The 19,271-nt window shown below is 35.8% G+C and overlaps 1 protein-coding gene across 3 annotated transcripts in view; it reads left to right on the top strand.

Moving 5' to 3' along the window:
• The window catches only part of LOC150084399 (cell adhesion molecule Dscam1-like), a 395,640-nt gene that overhangs the window by 296,343 nt on the left and 80,026 nt on the right, over positions 1-19,271 (top strand). For all 3 annotated transcript variants that reach the window (XM_090375205.1, XM_090375204.1, XM_090375206.1), the window contains exon 20: positions 6,913-7,206. In XM_090375205.1, coding sequence (XP_090231331.1) covers positions 6,913-7,206 — 294 coding nt within the window. The remainder of the gene's footprint in view (positions 1-6,912; positions 7,207-19,271) is intronic.

Genomic DNA, 19,271 nt, shown 5'->3' with positions numbered 1-19,271 from the left:
TTCCATCCTAATATCATTTCTGAATTCTTCGTGATCTAGAGTAGTTGCTGGAGGTGCTTTTCGGTTCCCACGTAGAGCTAGATGTCATCCATGTACATCAGGTTGGTGAGGGTGCACAGATTCTTCCCTTCTTCTTTGAGGTTATGTTTGTACTTGCTACTGTTGAGCCTGGTGGATAGCGGGATAAGTGCTAGCCAGAACATATTATTATTATTATTAACCTGCGAACATAGTTGATGTACTAAAACTAATCAGTTGTGAGCCAACCTGCAGAACTTTTTTTTTACCACATGTACACTTACTCTGATTGAAAAAAATGCAGGAAAATCATACACAACAGCCTCTCAGTGAAATTTAATTGAACTTTAAAAACAGCATAGAAAAATGACTAGAAATCCAACTAGATATTTTATTCTGTTCAAATGTTTATTCATTTAATTTTGTAAACATTTTGTAAACATTTTCAACTCAATTCATTGGCTTTAAATTTGGTGTCTTACATAAAACAATTCACCAATTAGATTTTTTATAAAATGCAGTACTGCCATTATTCGCACAAATTATTATTACTCTTTCGAAAATATTATTATTATACTCATTGCTCTTAGAAATATTCATTATTGCTGCTAATACTTCTCCATTTTGTAAAATAAAACGGCTCTTTGTTAGTTGTGTTCAATTATTACCACAGTTAAATAACTTAAGGATGTCTCTAAACCAAAACAGGAATTAATATAATATAATATAATATAATATCATTTAATACAATGTGATATAATTTTATATAATATCACATTTCTTATTATGTTAGAGAACACCATAAATAAAAACAGAGTGTATTTATTATAGCCATTTCATCTAGAGAATATATTTTATTAAATTTATAATTGATTATAATTTTAGTTTTTAACAGAGATAATAACTGCAGTTAGGAAAATATGAAAGGCTGAAATAGAGTAGAGAAGACAGAAAAAAAAAAATTTATTCACTGTTATGTAGTTCACATTCTTACTTCCATAGCTGTAGTACCAAGATTTTTTTCTGTTAATTCTAACCAGTTATTGAACTGGCTAATAAAATGTCACCTTCATGCTTGAACAGTAAAGGCAGCTGTAGAGCGTGTGCTAACTTAACTTCCGATAAAACTTACATATAGTATTCAATAAAAAAGAAACTCGAAAAGATTGTTCCTTGTAAGATATATCTAGAAGATTTTCAAATCCCTTTAAAGAAATCTTTTCCACTTCTCCGAGAATGGCAGGTTAAAACGCGCATCATTTGCAAGCGAAAAAGAATGATAACCTCTTTTTCCTTCGAGAAGACAAGAAGTTAAAAAAATCAACTCCATCCACCAGAGATTTCCTTAGCTGTTCTAACTCACAGCTATTGAGTTTTTATGCGAATTTTTAAACTCCATCTGTATTGCGAAAGATCCTCTTTCTCGATATTTTCACTTTATCGGACGTGCATAAAACTAAAGGAAAGATAGAAGAATAGTTCTTATGATCCTTGGATTTCAGAAACAAGGTATAACACGCGGATATACTTTGAATAATTGAAAATATTTGAATATTAATAATGCCTATGGATATTGATGGATCGGAAGAACGTGATGTGTTGAGAAATTAAATTTTAATTTTTCATATTGACGCTGAGTTGTCAGTAAAAGGTTAGTGTAAACGAGGCGATCGTTGCGCAGATAATTTGGAGATATAGAGTGTATCCTTTGCGCCCGTGCACACTTCTGCAGTGACTGATTACTTTCTAATGTCTGCGCGTGGAAGGGGAAGTGGACATGACAGTTCCAAGACAGATTGGGGGAATAAAAAGAGAGAGAGAAATAGATTAGGTGTATATGAGAGATAGAGCGAAAGCAAGCAGCAGCTAGCGTGTTTCCGTTTAAATGCTACCAGAACAAGTATATTTAAGTTAATTATTTAATTATTATGAAAAGTACCCCAAATTGAAATTGCTAAAGAAAATATCGCTTAATAACCATTATAGTATGCGCACTACTAGTTTAATTACCTCGCACCAATCTGTTCGTGCAGGCCATTAATAATCTCTGAAGACAAAATTAACTGTTGGAAGAGATAGGAAACTGAGGATAATTCTTTCCTTGGATAACGTTATCAGAAGCAGTATTAAGGAAAAGTAAGAAGAAAAAATAAAAGTTCCATCTCTTCATCACTCAAACTTGCGGCTTGCGTGACACGCAGGTGATACATGTGGTGTGGTGGATTCTCCGTGAAGGGGTCAGACGGATTGTTGCTTGATAATGAGTCATCTTTCCGTGCGTGACCTATTTACCAGGAGATGGAAGTGCGAGTCGTGGAAAATAAACTGTTGGTTGACATTCTTACTGGCAAAGAAATCTCAAACTTCTAACCTTTCATAACGCAAAATCCGCAGCCAAATATAATAATTACTGTAATAATATAAATGATTTGTTAAATACCGTGATAGATGGTACTAGATTATGCATCATTTGGCTGCATGCTTCCATAATTTTAAAGCTTGCAATTTAAAGGGAAAGCTAAAATTAAATTTACACTATTATTACGGTTAAGATCTGTTTAATTCTGTTCTTCCTGATTCACTACATTCGAAGATGAATGATCCCTCTATAGACACGTTGCTGTATTTATCTTTAGTGAACATATAACAAATCATTATGCGTTTTGAAAGGGTCTGCGGTCTCCAATGACACCGAAGTTATTCCCAGTAGCAATCGAAACGGATTCTGGCTAGTGACTAATGACAGTTGCAATATATGGTCAATGGGAGAGAACCACTGTTGATTACAGGTTTACATAATATTCGGGATTTATTGATAGAACGTTGCGTGTGTGACAGAACTGATAAAAGCGACCATTGCAGCTGTTTTGGCTTTGTAAACTGTGTAGGTTAGGTGCCACCGTTTACATCAAATGTTTTTAGCATTTAAATACTTTCTGTTGAGAAATAAATTACGCGTTATTACTGCATAGTTTATTTTTAATTATTAAAAATACATTTTAAATTTTATTATTTTATAATCACTGAAATTTTTAAATAGTACAAATAATTGTTAATACTTAATTTATAGGGAATTAGAAGTGGTGTAAAAACTTGAATAAGGAATATTTTTATAAGTTTGGATAAAAGCATCCTTGAATGCTATTTAAAGCCATTTTTATATTTTAGGCAGTATTTTTAAATCATCTGAAACATGGATTTCAAGAAAAAAAAAACTATATAGTTAACTTAAAACTACTTACATATTACAATACTATATTAGATTATGGGTGTATTTTGCTATTTATATATATAAAATTAAAGGTATTAAATTAAGAAATGTTTAATTTAAAGATGCTTTTTAAAATATCTCGTTTTTTTCATATTTTTTGATTGTGTAGAAAGTAATTCTGTACCTATTTAAGCATAATGTTTAACACAACCAAAATTTCGCAAATTTGGCTTTAAACTTTGGTCAAACATTGTTTTTAATTATATATAATTACATTGTATAGTTTTATATCTCATTATTCGGATGTAAATGTTAAATTAAGTGTAATAAAATGTAAAATAAGTAATAATTGGCAAGGATTACAGAATTGTTCCAGCAGATAAACTTTATTAATTAAGAGAAATTAAAAATAAAAGCAACCACATATTCTCTCAACCGCAAATAATTTCTTTTCTATCTAGCGAACCCTAAAGAGTTTGGAAGATAAATTCCAACTCATTATAAACTCTTTATACGATGACAACTGTAAGCCTTCGTCGTAAGAATAAATAATATATCAGGGCGCATTAAGAGAAAAGAAACAAATTAGATTATAACACCAATTTTAGCTCGGATTACTCAAGATTGATCACATTAAAGTACAAAATTATTCACGGATCATCACGAGTCGTGTGGAAGATATACGTGATTAAGGAGCCAAAAACAAATAGCCTAATTACCTCTTTGAGGGCACCAATGTCTGCATATTAGCTCTTCCTAATAAATGTACAAAGAAAGATAAGCATCCGATTATGATAACTGGAAAACATTTAGACTGCCAATTCGAACAGATCAAAGTGTGAGGTATTCGCTTTGAACAAATCAGTAGAGAAAAAGGCTCTGGTTTGTTCCTTTCAAACTAAGAATCTCAGAGAGGTAATTTGAACAAAATTAACAACTGAGCTGTTTATATTAAGCGAAGAGTCTAATGTTTACATCATGATTATCAGTAAAACTGCCTGTGTAGTTGGGCATCTATTTTAACACGCACGAAGTGCTGAACTTGTTTCTGAAACCAGCAGAAAGTTGTGTATTTTAGCTTATACATATCGCGAAATTGCGATCTGTTCCAGTCTTGAATGTAAAAGCGTAGATCCGATGGAGATGAGCCATTAAGACATGCAAGGAGACGTTGATGCCGTTCATTTTCTCAACCGGATGATTTGGAAGTAGCGTGCGTTGGCCGAGTGCATCCAGAGAACCCATAATTGCGTATTCGCGTTTCTTGAGTGTCTTCTATGAAGATATTGCGTGTTACCATCGGCGTAATGCAGATTCTGAGAAAACAGGGAGGGAGGGAGGGAGGGAAGCGAGAGGATTACTTGTTGTCACGTGCAATATTATGATGGTGGCGGTTATTGTAAACCACGATGCGTGGAAAAGGAAACTTACTGACTGTGAGTGGTTCATTATGTGTAGCTATAATGGCATTTACCTAGTAATAGTTGAGGATTATATTTTTATGAGTTTGTCTTGTGCTTCGTGTCTTCCTTATTTCTATTTTATGCTGAAGGTAATTATCGAAGACATGTTTTCATTTCCCGTTTATACGTGATGATATGGACAGATGCTATTTTTAATGTACCTACTTCCTTAAACAACCGACATGCTGACTCCTGAGTGTATACCAAACACTCCTACTATCGATTAAAGTGTAGGTGCCCTCTTTTGAATGGCCCCACATTTACTTAGTGTACAAATCTCCATCACGAAATAATTCTTCTGCTAAAAGAGACCATTTTATATCGATCCCTTTAAGTTAGTCCGCGTTATACACGTGTTGAACATTTATTGCACCAATATTTGCACCAATGCTCTTGAATACGCAATTCTGTTGCGTGTAACTCCCGACTGATCCAAGATTTCATGGAGTGCTGTTTTATTTCATGTATTGGGTGGACCCCCGTATTGCCATTTTCCCAGAGTGGCCCGTGACCATACGCACAGCTCCCTACGGCCTGAGTTAGCGACATGTTCTTCAACCTAGCAGGTTTAGAAGTTTTCTGACAGCTCTTCTAAAATAAGAAGTTAATTTTGAACATATGGAGCCAGGAGAAAAAGAAAATGAATGTACAGATCGTAAAATTTTTATATAAAAATATCATTAATAAAGTAATTCGTTCACATTATATTAATCCATTTCTTTACAGATGGGAATTTCAAACTACTCATTAAATGAAAATCTCTTTCCGTCCGAATCGTGAATATCGATTTAGAATAATTATATTCAAAGAGAAGAATAAATGATGACTGTTGAATTCACCACGCCGTTTCATTTATCTTTCGATTGTGCAAATACTCATTTATATGAAAATAAGTTGATATAAATGCACAAGTTATGGGCTATTTATTCAGGGAATTTACTCGGAATAAATTAGCCCTTTCAGAGATTTTAGTTTTTTTTCCCTCCAGTTTTTTCTTAGTTTATGAAATAACGTCATCACAATAACAAACTGAAATTTTATGGATTTTCTATGTTTTTCGATTAGTCTACATTTTTAATTTCGTGCGGTAAATCCTTACCTCTAAAATGAAACACTTAGATCTATTGAGATTACAGATCTTATTGCCCTTCTTTCTAGAGAACGATTTTTGGTCTTCGGATCATTGAGATGAATCCAATTTACATCCGTAGTTACCAATTTGTTGACAAACGTGTTTGAATCCACTCCCCAATGAATTTCATCCTTTTAGTACAGTTTCACTTAGATTTTTTGTGAACAGAATATGATTAGTGTCTTTATACATATTGTAACCCGAAATGAGGATCTTCCAAAATTTGGCCATGAACATTATCAATATTTTCTGTTGTTGACGCAACATTAGGGTTATATTTGTTGACTGCTCTACCTCTTTTTGATTTCATTAAACAAGTTATTGAAAGTATTTTAGGATTCTGAAGAACCATGTAGATTTGCTTTCCAGACAGACATTTAAGAATTATTTGAATTTGATTATTTAAGAATTGTCTTAGAAATCAGATAAATACCGTACAGGTACACCAGACAAATGCAGTCTTGGATCTATTCTCCATCAAACAGGTCGTTCCCCCTACCTTTTCCCCACCAAACTGTCCTGATAGCTTGGAAGAATCGATCGATTTTTCTCTCGGTTCCTCTAACTCAACTCAGCTACCGCTTTGTTAGCAATTGTGCAACCGTCCTACCAGAAGCGTGACACGGGCAGACTTCACGCAGTTCAATATCTGATCACGGGTGATTAGGCACAACTTGTCGTCCTCTTTAAGTGACAACTGTGTTGTACTGTGTGTGCGATAATGCTCTTGTGCAATGTTTGCTTAATAGCGTTTTCCAGAATTAGGTTATTCGCTTCTCTCCTCTCTCTCAATATGTCTGACACATTGCTCGTTAACTAAAGGTGTTGTTAAAGACAACTGATCACTTATGTAAATAACAGAAGCTAGAAATCAAGCCGAGGATGCCTCCGTGAACAATGTGTGTTTATTTTCTAAATATTGACTTATAAACATTTGTCTCTTTGCCTTTTACGATACATTCGTGCATTCATCAACTAATTATCAGCCGATTGACTCATTTTTGACGAAAATACATTTTATAGTTAAGTTCTCCGACTTAAATTTAGACTCCTATATAATTTAATTTTGTATCTTTTAATATTTTCAGCGCCAGTGGCTCCTGACAAGAGCTCCTTTATATCCATCAACACAACGTCCATAGTGTTGCACCTTGAAGCGTGGCACAGTGGAGGGTGTCCAATCTCCTTCTTCGTTGTCCAATACAAGCCTCAGGGTGAGACAGAATGGTTTCTAGTTTCAAATCACGTTTTGCCTGAAACTGGAAGATTGATTCTGTCTGATCTTAATTCAGGAACGTGGTATAATTTGCTAATGACTGCTCAAAATGATGCCGGTTCTACAGATGCCGAGTATGTTTTTGCAACGTTGACATCAGCCGGTGGTAAGTTTATGTTTGAATAATTGGAAAATAGTAATTTAAATAGATATTTCATTGATATTTTTAATATTGATATCTATGAGAAATTGTAATCTTTAATTTTATTGGGAGTATAATATCGAAATTTAAATAATCTTAAATGTCTTCTTAATAAATACAAATGTATTAAAAATGCCTTTTATTTTTCTAAAGTGACGTATTATAATTAACTGCTTATGAAATTAGTTCGCATTTTTAGCCTTTGTTTGTTGTCTCCTGCACCAGGAGAGAATTTAAATGCAACAGTATACTGTATAATGATAAAGAATGAAGCTTTCAGGACAAATGGTCACCTTCCTCAGCAAACGTATACAGTTTTTCACAGAATATAGACGTTATAGATAAAATTTCAATAGATATACGAGCTGTGCGTGCTCTGGTGTGTATATGGCCGCGAGATTGACACTCATCTACTAGATTGGTGTTCGTTGTTGGTAGGCGGACTTGTGTGGGTTTGCTGCCAGCGATTATCAAGCTTCAAGACTGTTGATTCCAAGATAGGGTGTAGTCTCGTGCCCTTGCAGCGATTCAAGGTTTTTGAATTGCATGATATGTTTAATGATTCCTGCCAAAGGCGATGTCGGGACTGGTCGATCACTTCGTAATCGCGTTTAAGGTTAAGGTCATGGTGGGTCGACCAGAAATGTTCCGCGATTGCGGAGTGGTCAGTGTCACCAAGGCGAATTGATCTGTCATGCTCTGCAAGGCGATCTTGAAGGCGTCTCGAGCTCTCCCCTATAGAGCAACTGCCACAATCTTTGCAAGTTAAGCGGTGTACCACTCCGCTACCCAAAAGAAGAGCAATTGGAGTTTTCAATTGCCCCTCTTTTGCGAATTGGTGGCAAGGGGCGTGGCCAGATCTGTAGTTGGTAAACTTCCCCCACTACATTGGCTTACGGTATACCGAGATTTCCAGATGTGGGCCCACTCGTTTTACTAGAACATCTAAGAATGGAAGGGACCCGTCCACTTCTAGTTCTGAAGTGAACTGGACGAATAGTGATAAAGAATTGATGTATTCTAGTAGTGTTGTCTCTGAACCACGTGGGATGACGGTGAAGATGTCATCGACGTATCTGCACCACATTGTAATAGGTATGGGAGACTCAGTAATATCTGTTTAAACAGGGAATCTCCGAAGATAATGACGCTGCCTGACAAGCATAGGTTGAGGGCAGTACAGATGTTCTCTGTGGATAGCGATATATACTGTATTATTTTCTTCTTTAAGGAGAGAATTTGCTTCATTCCTTTCTTGATTTTTCTCGAGTTGTATGAATAAAACGACAGAATAGAATAAATAAATTTTCTTGGTAATTTCATTTTTTATAATTATAAAAATATATATATATAAATTTTACATTACATAAAACAAGAATTACTGAAACTTTCAAAAATCTAAAGGCAATCAACAAACATATCTATAAAACAAAAGGGGAAACTCACAGAAGGTACACATTTAATTTAGGTTCATAAAAGACATCTGCTTATGATATTGGAATAGTATATTTATCTGTTGTGAAAGAAGCATAAACTTTGGTTGAAGCAAAGAGAAATAATGTTCATATTAAAAGTGGCTGGGGTGAAAACTTTTCAGAAATCTTGCTGTGCTATTAAAATATATATTATATACTATATTACATATTACTTATATCTGATTATCAACAGTGATTATTCATGCATTAAGAATCTGTACATAAAAGAACCATTAGTTGGCAGTGGTCACAGTATACTGATGTGGAATTTACTTAAAGATGAAACTACCATCAGGTGTAAAGGTCACTACAGTGGTCTCAGACAGTTAAGTGGAGTGGGACAAACTGATGATGTTACCAAGAGCAAATTCTAAATGAAAAACATTCAAAAACTTAATCTTAGAAACTACTAGGCTTTTCATATCACCTAAGAAAATACTCTTCAAGGTTTAGGCCTAAATGGATGTTAGATGAGTTAATGAGACTCGTGGCAGAGAAGTAAATTCATGGTTTGCATATAAATTATCAGGCGACAAAGAAGCCTATAAACTTACCTGTAATCAACTCTCAAAGAAGATCAGGCAAACGAAGGCAGATTACGATTAATCTTTGGCAAAGGTTGTAAAGAAAAACATCAAAGTCTTCCTTACTTATGTAAACTCTAGAAGGAGGGGGATGAATCAGATTGGTCCACTTGATATCGATGGTTAGACTATGGACGATCTTGCCCAGGTAGTTGAAAAACTGAATGAGTATTTTGCATCTACATTCATTCATACATGAGGAATTCTTTAGGGCAGTGAAGGCCAGAAGTTTATCAAACTTTAACAGGGAGATAAATGATATTGTTGAAGTTAAACAGAACAAAAGCACCTAAGGTGGATGGGATCTATCCAGTTATTTTAAGGGAGGCATCAAAGGAAGTAAGCAAACCGTTAGTCAATATTATAAGAACATCTTTAGATTCAGGGGAGGTCCCCACGAACTGAAGATGTGCAAAATGCATCCCCAATTCACAAAAGTGGATCAGGATCACAGGTTGATATATGAATAATTGCAGACCCATTAGTTTAACTTATGTTCCGAGGGAAATAATGGAGACACTTGTTACAGAAGCATTCAGGTCATCTAGACAAGACTGCACTTATAGTTCAGATACAACATGGGTTGGATAAGGGGAAGACTTGTCTGACCAATTTGACTGGATAGTACGATGTGGTCACAAAGGAATTGAGTGCAAAAAATAATTTTGATATCACATACTTGGATTTTAGGAAAGCTTTTGACCCTGTTGCACATAAAAGACTGTTGTACAAATTGGAGCAGTATGGCATTAAGGGAAACTTACTGCTGTAGATAAAAGAATGGCTGAGTGGGAGAACGCACAGAGTGGTAATCAATGGACATTGGTCTTCGTGGACTAATGTTATTAGTGGAGTCCCTCAAGGGTTCGGTGTTGGGCCTACTGTTGTTTTGTATATTTATCAATGATGTTGATGAAGGTATATCAGGCTTAATGTCGAAGTTTTCAGATTATACAAAGGTTGGCAGGGGTGTTAATGACAATAATGGCAGTGTGCTACTGCCATTATTGTCATTAACACCCCTGCCTTCAACAGGTCTATAAAAGTTGGACAGGTAGCCTGAGAGGTGGCAACTGAAGTTTAACATTGACAAATACAAAGTACTGTATATCGGTTGCAGTAACGTATCAACTGTGCGGTACTACACTCAGGGTAATGGAGCATGAAAAAGACCTGGGGGTAATTAGGCAGTGCAGACAGGCTGCCAGAGCAGCTCATGAAGTCTTGTAAATGATTTATCGGCATTTTGCTAGCAGGGATAAGGAGGTGAGTATCCCTTTGTATAAGGCAATGGTCAGGCCACACCTTGAGTACTGCAGATAGGTCTGCAGGACTCATTTTAGGAAGGATGTAGAGCTGCTGGAGAGAGTATAGAGATGGGGCACTGAAATTGGTGAGAGGAATAAAGGGGTGCTCTTACCAAGAATTGGCGCAAAATAGCCTTAGATGCTAATGCGCTATAAAACTCCTAACAACCAACCTTACCAAGAAAGGCTTTAGTTCTGTAATTGCAGAGTCTGGAGACTAGGCACCTGCGAGGTGATCTGATTGAGGTGTATAAGGCTTTGAATGGTCTGAGCAAGCTCAGTGTTGATGGGATTTTTCGTCTTGCTCAGAATACGCACTTGAGGGGGCATAAATTCAAATTGAGGAAAGACAGTTGTAGAATAGATGTGCGGAAATTTGCCTTTAGCCAGCAGGTTGTTAATTGCTGAAACAAACTTCCACCTGTTGCTGTGGAAGTTGATAGTTTAAATAAATTCAAGAAAAAGCTGCACAAACTTTTGGAGTGAATGGGAAGGGTTTTTTGGTTGATGCTGCATAAGTTTGCTTTCTTGAATCATATCCCTCTGCTAATGCTATAAATTCCACTTCTCGAATTTGACTCCAAACCTGTAATCATCCTCCTATCACGTGGATGAGAGCTTCAATAGCTGTTCTCCTTCTGAAGTCAGATTTATTATTTGGCCATTGTGGGGAGAAGAGTGTTTTATTATATTATATTATATTATTTTATTATTAGCTTATTCTCTGATTAACTTAACTAAAAATAATTTTCAATTCGCTGAACACCCTACTGACGTCTGTATCACCCCCACATACGCAAATCTGACTACCAATTTCAGAAAATTCCAATTTCTAGGGTGTGTAAAGCGGTTGTTAGCAGAACATTAAAGCCACACATTTTGTTTACAAAATTTAACAAACTTTTAATGAGCATACAACATTTACATAAAAGAAACAAATAATTACATACAAGCATCCCAATTTCATATACATATGCAAACCATGCTACAATACACTACACTGTCTCTCTATCTCTCTCTCTCAATTATTCTCAATATGCGAATTATTAACATCAGTTTGTATCACCTGTATTTTACATAAAATTGACTCCACAATGATTACTCAATCATTCTCTTACCTTACCAATTTTTTTTCTGTCTTTCTCTTGCATCAATAATATTTACTTCAGCTCTTATTACTCCTTTAGAATCTTTGTTTTAGCCTCTTACACATAAAACGTATTACATCTGGTACCCTCTTATCTCAATAACATTCCTTACAGGTCACCCATTCCACCTTAAATAACATCTTAGTCAACCCTAGTTATCGTCTTAGTCATCCCTCTTTACTCATGAGGTTTTTCTATTAATAAAATTTATTTCTCCTTACACCTCATCTGATATGTTACCTTGTTTGGCACTTGGCCTAATGTAATGACATAGGTTAACCTATCCTTACAGTACTACCCTTATAAATATAAGTTCTTTGCTAATTACTTTATATTATTACTTTGATTTTACTACTCCTGAACCACCCTTACATTTATTCATAATCATTAACAACAGGAATGCTTCTTTCTTTTACAAGGACTATCACTCAATTGCTTACAGAGCTAGGTTATGAGTCCTTGAGTTCAGGATTCAATAGAGAAACAAAGAACAGACTTACATTCCGACTTCGCCGCTTCTTCCAATGTCCTTGCGTTCAGGTTTCCTACGTGGCTGACAGGCTTACTTAAGTTTCTTGGGCACTCCGGTTTTCCTTCGAGACTGACAGGCATACTTTCACTTCCGAGTCACTCTTGACATGACGCTCCTTCTTGTATAGACGATATATTCACAGGAGTACATACTTGGCTCATTCTCAGTGGACGGCACTAGAATCCATGAGCAGTTCCTTCGCGAGGTTTCCTTCAGACTCTTCACAAGGACCTACATTACCAAACTCGCCTACCTCTACTTCAACCCGCAACTCACGACCTTCATCCCTTAGACCACACCACACAGAAGTCAGACACAGAATGCTCCCTCTCTCAATTTTTCTTCTCCCCGAACTTCACTCTTCCCTTCAAGTTTGGCACGCCTCCCCCAAGGACTCCAACCAATCTTCTTTTTCTGTTTAAAATTTCCGTTACTTCCTATTTGCTAACACAATTCTCCCAAGCTGCCTCCCCAACGCGCAAACCAACCCTTTTCTCGAACTTTCTTATTTTTTTCTCACAGGCAGCATGACTTTCATGTACACCAGTAACCTCCAAAAACACTCATTTCGTTTCACACCTTTCTCTCTAAATGTATCCGAATACCCAAAAATCAATCAGCCCGGACCCGTTTTATTTTGACGCGAACACTGGACGTCCACTCATTTCCTATTTTAGTTCTAACGGTGTCATAGATCAAAGGAGGCGCTTCGTATAAACCCGTTTCACGTCCTATTGTTCTTCCTTAAGCAACCCCTTCACGCCCGTTCTCAAATGGCACCCCTTTACCTAGTCCTGCTGTCCCTGTTTGCTCTCTCGTATTATTTGAATTACTTGTTTACCCCTTTGCTACTATTCTTAATTCTCACGCTTAAAACTGTCCATTACTAAATCTAGCGTTCTTCAAACTTTAACCTTACTTTTAGCAAAAACAAATATTCTTATTTAAAGTTGTAAGAACTATATCTTACACCATGTTTTGGACATTGACAAGTAAAGTGTTTCTTATCCACTAAAAGTTGCCCTGTTCGGGAATGCACTTACAGCACCCTGTTTCCAAGCCATCGAAATGCCTCCTCATGGTTTGCAGCACGTCAGCATCGAAGATTCGCCAATTATCCACCATTTGGCCCAAAGACCTGGTTTACGATTATCGCGCTGACTTTTGTTTTTTAAATAAAAGATATGGAATGTCAATGACTTCATACAATTCTAATCTTCCTCTTAATTCAACCTAGAATGAATTTTCAGTTTCTTAAATATTCAACTACAGTTCCTTTTTTAAATTGATTTATTTATTTACTTGCTGTACCCTCTAGTCATTTTATTTTAACTGATATATTCCGATTAATTTTATTTTATAAGCGTGTTAAAATATAGAGCCGTAAAATGTAGAAAATATAATTAATTTTAGTATTAAACAGTTTATGAAATGGGATATGTTGTTTAAATATCTGCTTTATGCAGATTATAAAAAAATTATAAAACATTTATTATTCGAACCTTGAAATAAACTTGTTTATTTACAAGTATCTTTTTATTTCTGAAGATTACCGAAAATCATGATCTTGCTTCATGATAACGCACGCTGATATGTTGCCAACCCAATTTAGGCCCTTCTTCCAAATATAGGCTTTTAAAGTCTTACAAGCAAGTCATTTTGTGACCATCACCTGACTTACCACTGGTCATGGATCTGGCCCCATCTGTGTTTATCCCAAAACATAGATCTCTAATCTAGGTCTTTGACAAAACATCAGTAACTTTGGAGGATTAGCCAAACAAAATATTATCAGGAATCGAGAATATCATCATTGATACGGATGACAATCCGTGGTCCTCTTTTAATGCAACGAAGTATACATCTGAGGAATTAAGACACTTTTATAACAACCTTCTCGCTAAGACAGCACGTACACATACTGAGCCAGTTCCTGAACGCTTAGAAATTCCAATAAATACATTTTATATTAAAAGAAATATAATATCTTGTATTGGATATCCAGCCAACAATTTAAATAGCAGAGATGATAAAACTTGCTTATAATGTATTCCAATTTATAGTGCCAAATCCCACGAAAGAGTCAACATTACTTAGTCTATATTACATTAATTTGTGCTCTGTCATTCCCCGGACCTTATTATTCATCTCTCACACGTCGGAGATTTCATATTCATACAGATAATCAAATCTGTATGAAGATGAAACCTGATCAAATACTACTGTTGGAAAAATAAGGCGTCAGAATAAATGTATATTAATGCATTTAATTTTCTCACTTCCACATATTTAAATAAATTTTTAAGACTAAGGACTTGTTTGGACCTTAATGCTGTACAACGCTGGTTTTTCAAACATATATAACAAAATTGTTGACTATAACTTTCACGAGGGCAGTGTATACTTCATTAAAAATATGAAAATCTTACTCAGTATCTCTTGCAAACCTTTATAAATCTTTCTCCCCTTACACACCAATAAATAAATAAATAAATAAATTTTCTATTTATACTCAGGGACGACCAAACGATCAGGCGAGTTCACAAGATAGACAGACTACAAGAAACAGTACCGTATTCAACAGTCCCGGGCTGGAAACCCGGCCCTTACTAGCCGCTATCTTAACAGCCAGTGCTGAAAAATCTTTTAAATAAGTTCAGTCTTCACAGTTGTATATCGGACGTTTTTTTATCAGAAAAAAGAGAGAAACGAATCCGTTAATAATAAATGTAATACTGAGAGGAACTCAGATAGGGAGACAAATCGAATCGACAACCTGTTGCTCTTTCGCGCATCCAGAAACCGGGCGCGGTTGCCATAGCAACCGCAAGGCGCGAGAACGTGACGTCTAAGTTCGTTTAGCTTTTGAAGTCAGGCGTTATCGGAATTTAATACGAAGTTAATTACACCTGTAAACAAGCCTTAAATTATGTCATTAATCTTATTTATAGCGCTATGGAAATGCCCCCAGTTTTCTTCGAAATCCCATTAGCGAGCGAAGCCGGGAATTGATTGACCAGGTCAGTTTCGCCCGGAAGGCACGAGCGTTTATATGTCACATATTGTTTCAAATTAGATTTGTAATTCAGGCGACAGCGCTTACACATTACACAGGTAAGGATTAGCTTCGTATTTAACTTGTTCTTCACACGGTGGCTCGAAGGTTCAGTCCATCTTTGTGCAAGTTGGAGATGCACTTATGTAATTAATGGAAAATCTTCGCCCGATGCTAATTATACCTTAACAGATACATCAAGCGTGAAAATTAATACGCAGAAGGGTTCACTAGATTCTTCTAATATCCACTCGGCGAACTTGGCAGACTGTATTCCCTGTGCAATGCACGAAAGTTTCTAATTATAATCTTTCCACCTTAGGATACTTTTTGGTATTCATTTTGTCACCAGCCCTTGCATCTCTTCAGTTTGCTTCAACTACTTTAAACTACAACAAACATCATTTCCTGATTTCGTGTCCTTTGTCAGCAATTGTAGTTGTATGCCTGATGGAAACAAAACAAATCCCAATATTTTATAATATATTTGAGAGCATGCGCAGCCCAACTGTTTAATCCAGGACTCGTACTTCAATTCTGCAGACATTTTCGATCAGAAAAAGTTTACGCAGATGCATTTGAATGTTATAAACAGATATTGCCATTTTTGTTTATTTATTATTTTGTTTTGTAAATATCCACACTATAAAATTTGAAGATGGGGCCCTTTTTTTGAAGAAACGTTGAAAAAACAACCACCCCAATTTAAATTAAACATTAAAATAATGTAATTGGCACAGGTTGGACACAATAAAATATTTCTATAGACTTGACAACAACGAATTGGAAAATAATCGATTTTTAGCAGCGTACCAAAATTAGAACGAATGCAATACACCCAAACCAGAACAGAATCTGTCATTATTAAATATAGATCATAAAGTAATAACCTTAAAGGTTATTTTGTACTATTTCTGCGAATGCAGGATAATATTTTGGGAATGATAAAAAAATCCACTTGCCCACCATCTGAAAGCGCTGTTTGTCTCCTAAATGGCAATTTCATTCCACTGAGTCTACACCAAATAATCATTAAGGATGTTGTTATAAGTACTGTGACAGAAACCATCAATATTAAGCTTAATTGATTTCGAAAAAGGATTTGACAGAATCGCCGACAAAGCTTTAAACAACGCTGGGAAATTTTCCCCAAGTTCAGAACAAAACAATTAGGATGATAAAGCCATTTATCAACACATTAATTCAATATTAACGTATTTAAAAAGAAGCGAATTTATTCTGAGTGGGTATCTGCAGCCCGTTTGAAAAATAGTGTTCTGTCTTCGCTGGCCAAACAATAGAAACAAATATTATGAATGGGGAAGAGAACGAAGGTCAGAATTAATCAGAAATTCATTTGAAGTGTACTACATCCCCCTTAACACCATCAACAAAAAAAGCTCATTTGTTTATCGAGAAAACATAAGCGTGTTAATGCAACGCCATCTGGTATCCAGCTTGCAGAGAAAATGAAAATGCCTTATACTCAAGTCTACTTCTGATGTCATTAATACTAAATCCTGCAAAGACTCTGCTAGAATTCGGCATCCATCCTATTTATATATGCTAATCTCTCTATTCTCGAGAAACAGATTGCTTTAACTAAGAGTAGTTTGGATGCGGTTCTATCATAGTATGCACAAAGCCTTTTGTCCACAAAAGTAACCTCTGCCAGCTATTATTTACCTCGAAAAGTAGCAAAAGGCTTTAATTAAGTCAGTGAGGACGCAGTTAAAATAGTGTATTCCATGCGGAATTGTATAGAGATTAGAACTGTGGATATACTACGCCATAGATCCTAGGGTAAAGTCAAAGTCGTTACTTAGGCACACGGTGGAATGGGAATGCGATCTTATGCATACTTCGCTGAATAATCTGGCCGAAACGTACAGGGACTTTGACTCAATCAATAACAAACTTAAAACCTAGTATTACTAGGACAATCCCGTCTCTTCTGACTGCGAATCCGATCACATTACAAGTGATTAGAAGGATTAAGGTTGGCCATTAGAAGTATAGGACAGCGACAAGTAATCCACACTGTTAGTTCGGGTAGAATCGATTTGCAGGTCACGTGTCGACGCTGGAGGAACAAGTTTGCCCACAGTGATGCATGCTAATAGACTGGGGGTAATGAAAACTTAATCACCTGATATATTACGAAAAGGCGATCAAAGTTTTAGCCACAACTGCTTACACTCCAGGTGATTTGGAAGACATGTAATTACCAGGGCAGATGGAGGATGAGAATGGATAGTCTCCAAGAGTGCTGTCACTCGAGAATAGGCCGTAAGTGGGGCAGGCATTGTGATCTATTAGCTTGGCACTCTATTGAGAGCACCAAGGCAGTGACCTGTGTGATGGAAATCGTAACTTCACCAGGAAATCCACGATATTTGATGAGAGGACACTCAAACCGATGACAACAATAATGTCTGGAGATTGGCATAGGTTAATGGGGTGGATTGAGTCGAGAAACTTGCTGTGCTGTGCATAATCATGGTAATACCAATATTTGTCCGCAATAAATTCTACGCATTTGCACTTTGAAAGCTTAACTTTAAAAAGTGGTGTACCATAACCAGTTGTGTAGGAGTGTCGACATCTATGGAGAAGATGTAATTAGATGTGATTTATTTGATCAAATTACCATCTTAGTTACACCGAGAAGGAAGAAAGTTTGCCGTTGTATTAAATTTATGCGGAAACAAATTTTCGAAGCTAATTCCCCTTTGGGAAGCTAATTTCCGGCGACATTTATATTGTAGAATGTTTAAGGATTTTTCAAGATTAAAACAATGGCGAAATTCAGAGTGAGGCAAAAGTCACAGTACGCTTAAGTTCTTTGGAAAGTACCGAAGCATCGTAACATAAACTAATCCTTTATTATTTAACAGACCCAAAGGTTTGTTAAACTTAAAAATAAGATCATTTAGCCTTAGTGAGTGAAAGAAAAGTTTTCATGAATGTATGAAATTCCTCATTAGAGCACAAAGTTCCAATAGATGGAAAGTACAGAAAATTCTCTTTGCGTGTTTCTACCTGTCTCTTTGCGTATCTGAAATCAATCTTTGTTAAATCGGTCCGTTGACCAGGCTGTCCTAACTGGATCATCATCACCAAGTTCAATTTTGGAAATGAAATCGTGTGTCCTTAATCTATTAAAATTTTTACTATATTTTGGAGTATTTTAGCGAGTTTCAATCGAACTTCACACGATAATAATATTCGTAGACCAAAACAGAGCCTCAAATATGAATTGTTCACAACATGTGCAATTCTATAGCTAGATCCGACCCTATGATATGTTTATCTCAAATTATCGAATTATATTCCTCCTATTTAACCTCACACTTGAAAGTTTCTAGTAAGTCTATGACAACGGTCTTGTTCTATCTCTGTCAAATAAACTTGGTGGTACTTAAATGTCGCTTCCATCTTCTCATATTGAAATTAAAAACAGTGAAATGAGTATTTTTTATGGTTATTTGATCTCGTACTGTACATATGAACCTTTCTCTTGGAACAACGCTCTCCACTTTACTCACTCAAGGACAACAGTCATCTTCTTCCAACCTACTTGATACACTAAGTGGTAAGCGAAAAACAACTTTTTTTGAATATCCAAATTCTTTTTTCCACCCTCTCTCATTAAATAATCGGTTCCTTTATAGTTTCCTCTTTTTGCTTGCAGCCAAGCTGAATTTTGATGTTTTTTTTTTCCCCATCAGCCTTTGTTTTTACCAAATATTTTATTCGTATTCATATTCAGAAAGTGCCCTACTCTTGCTTCTGCATCCAAAATGCATAATTTTGTTCAACAGGTAACAGCAGAATAGTTCTCATCAAATCATCTAAGACGCTTCTTGCCATTCGAACCCATCTCCTGTTAATAAAATATACGAGGGTCAACAACCTTGGTGTCCTA

Source organism: Mastigoproctus giganteus, chromosome 6 (assembly GCF_048544385.1).
Source record: "Mastigoproctus giganteus isolate SK-2022 chromosome 6, ASM4854438v1, whole genome shotgun sequence".
Taxonomy (NCBI): domain Eukaryota; kingdom Metazoa; phylum Arthropoda; class Arachnida; order Uropygi; family Thelyphonidae; genus Mastigoproctus; species Mastigoproctus giganteus.
Note: the sequence above shows the minus strand (reverse complement) of the source record. Positions and strands in the feature narration are given on the sequence as shown.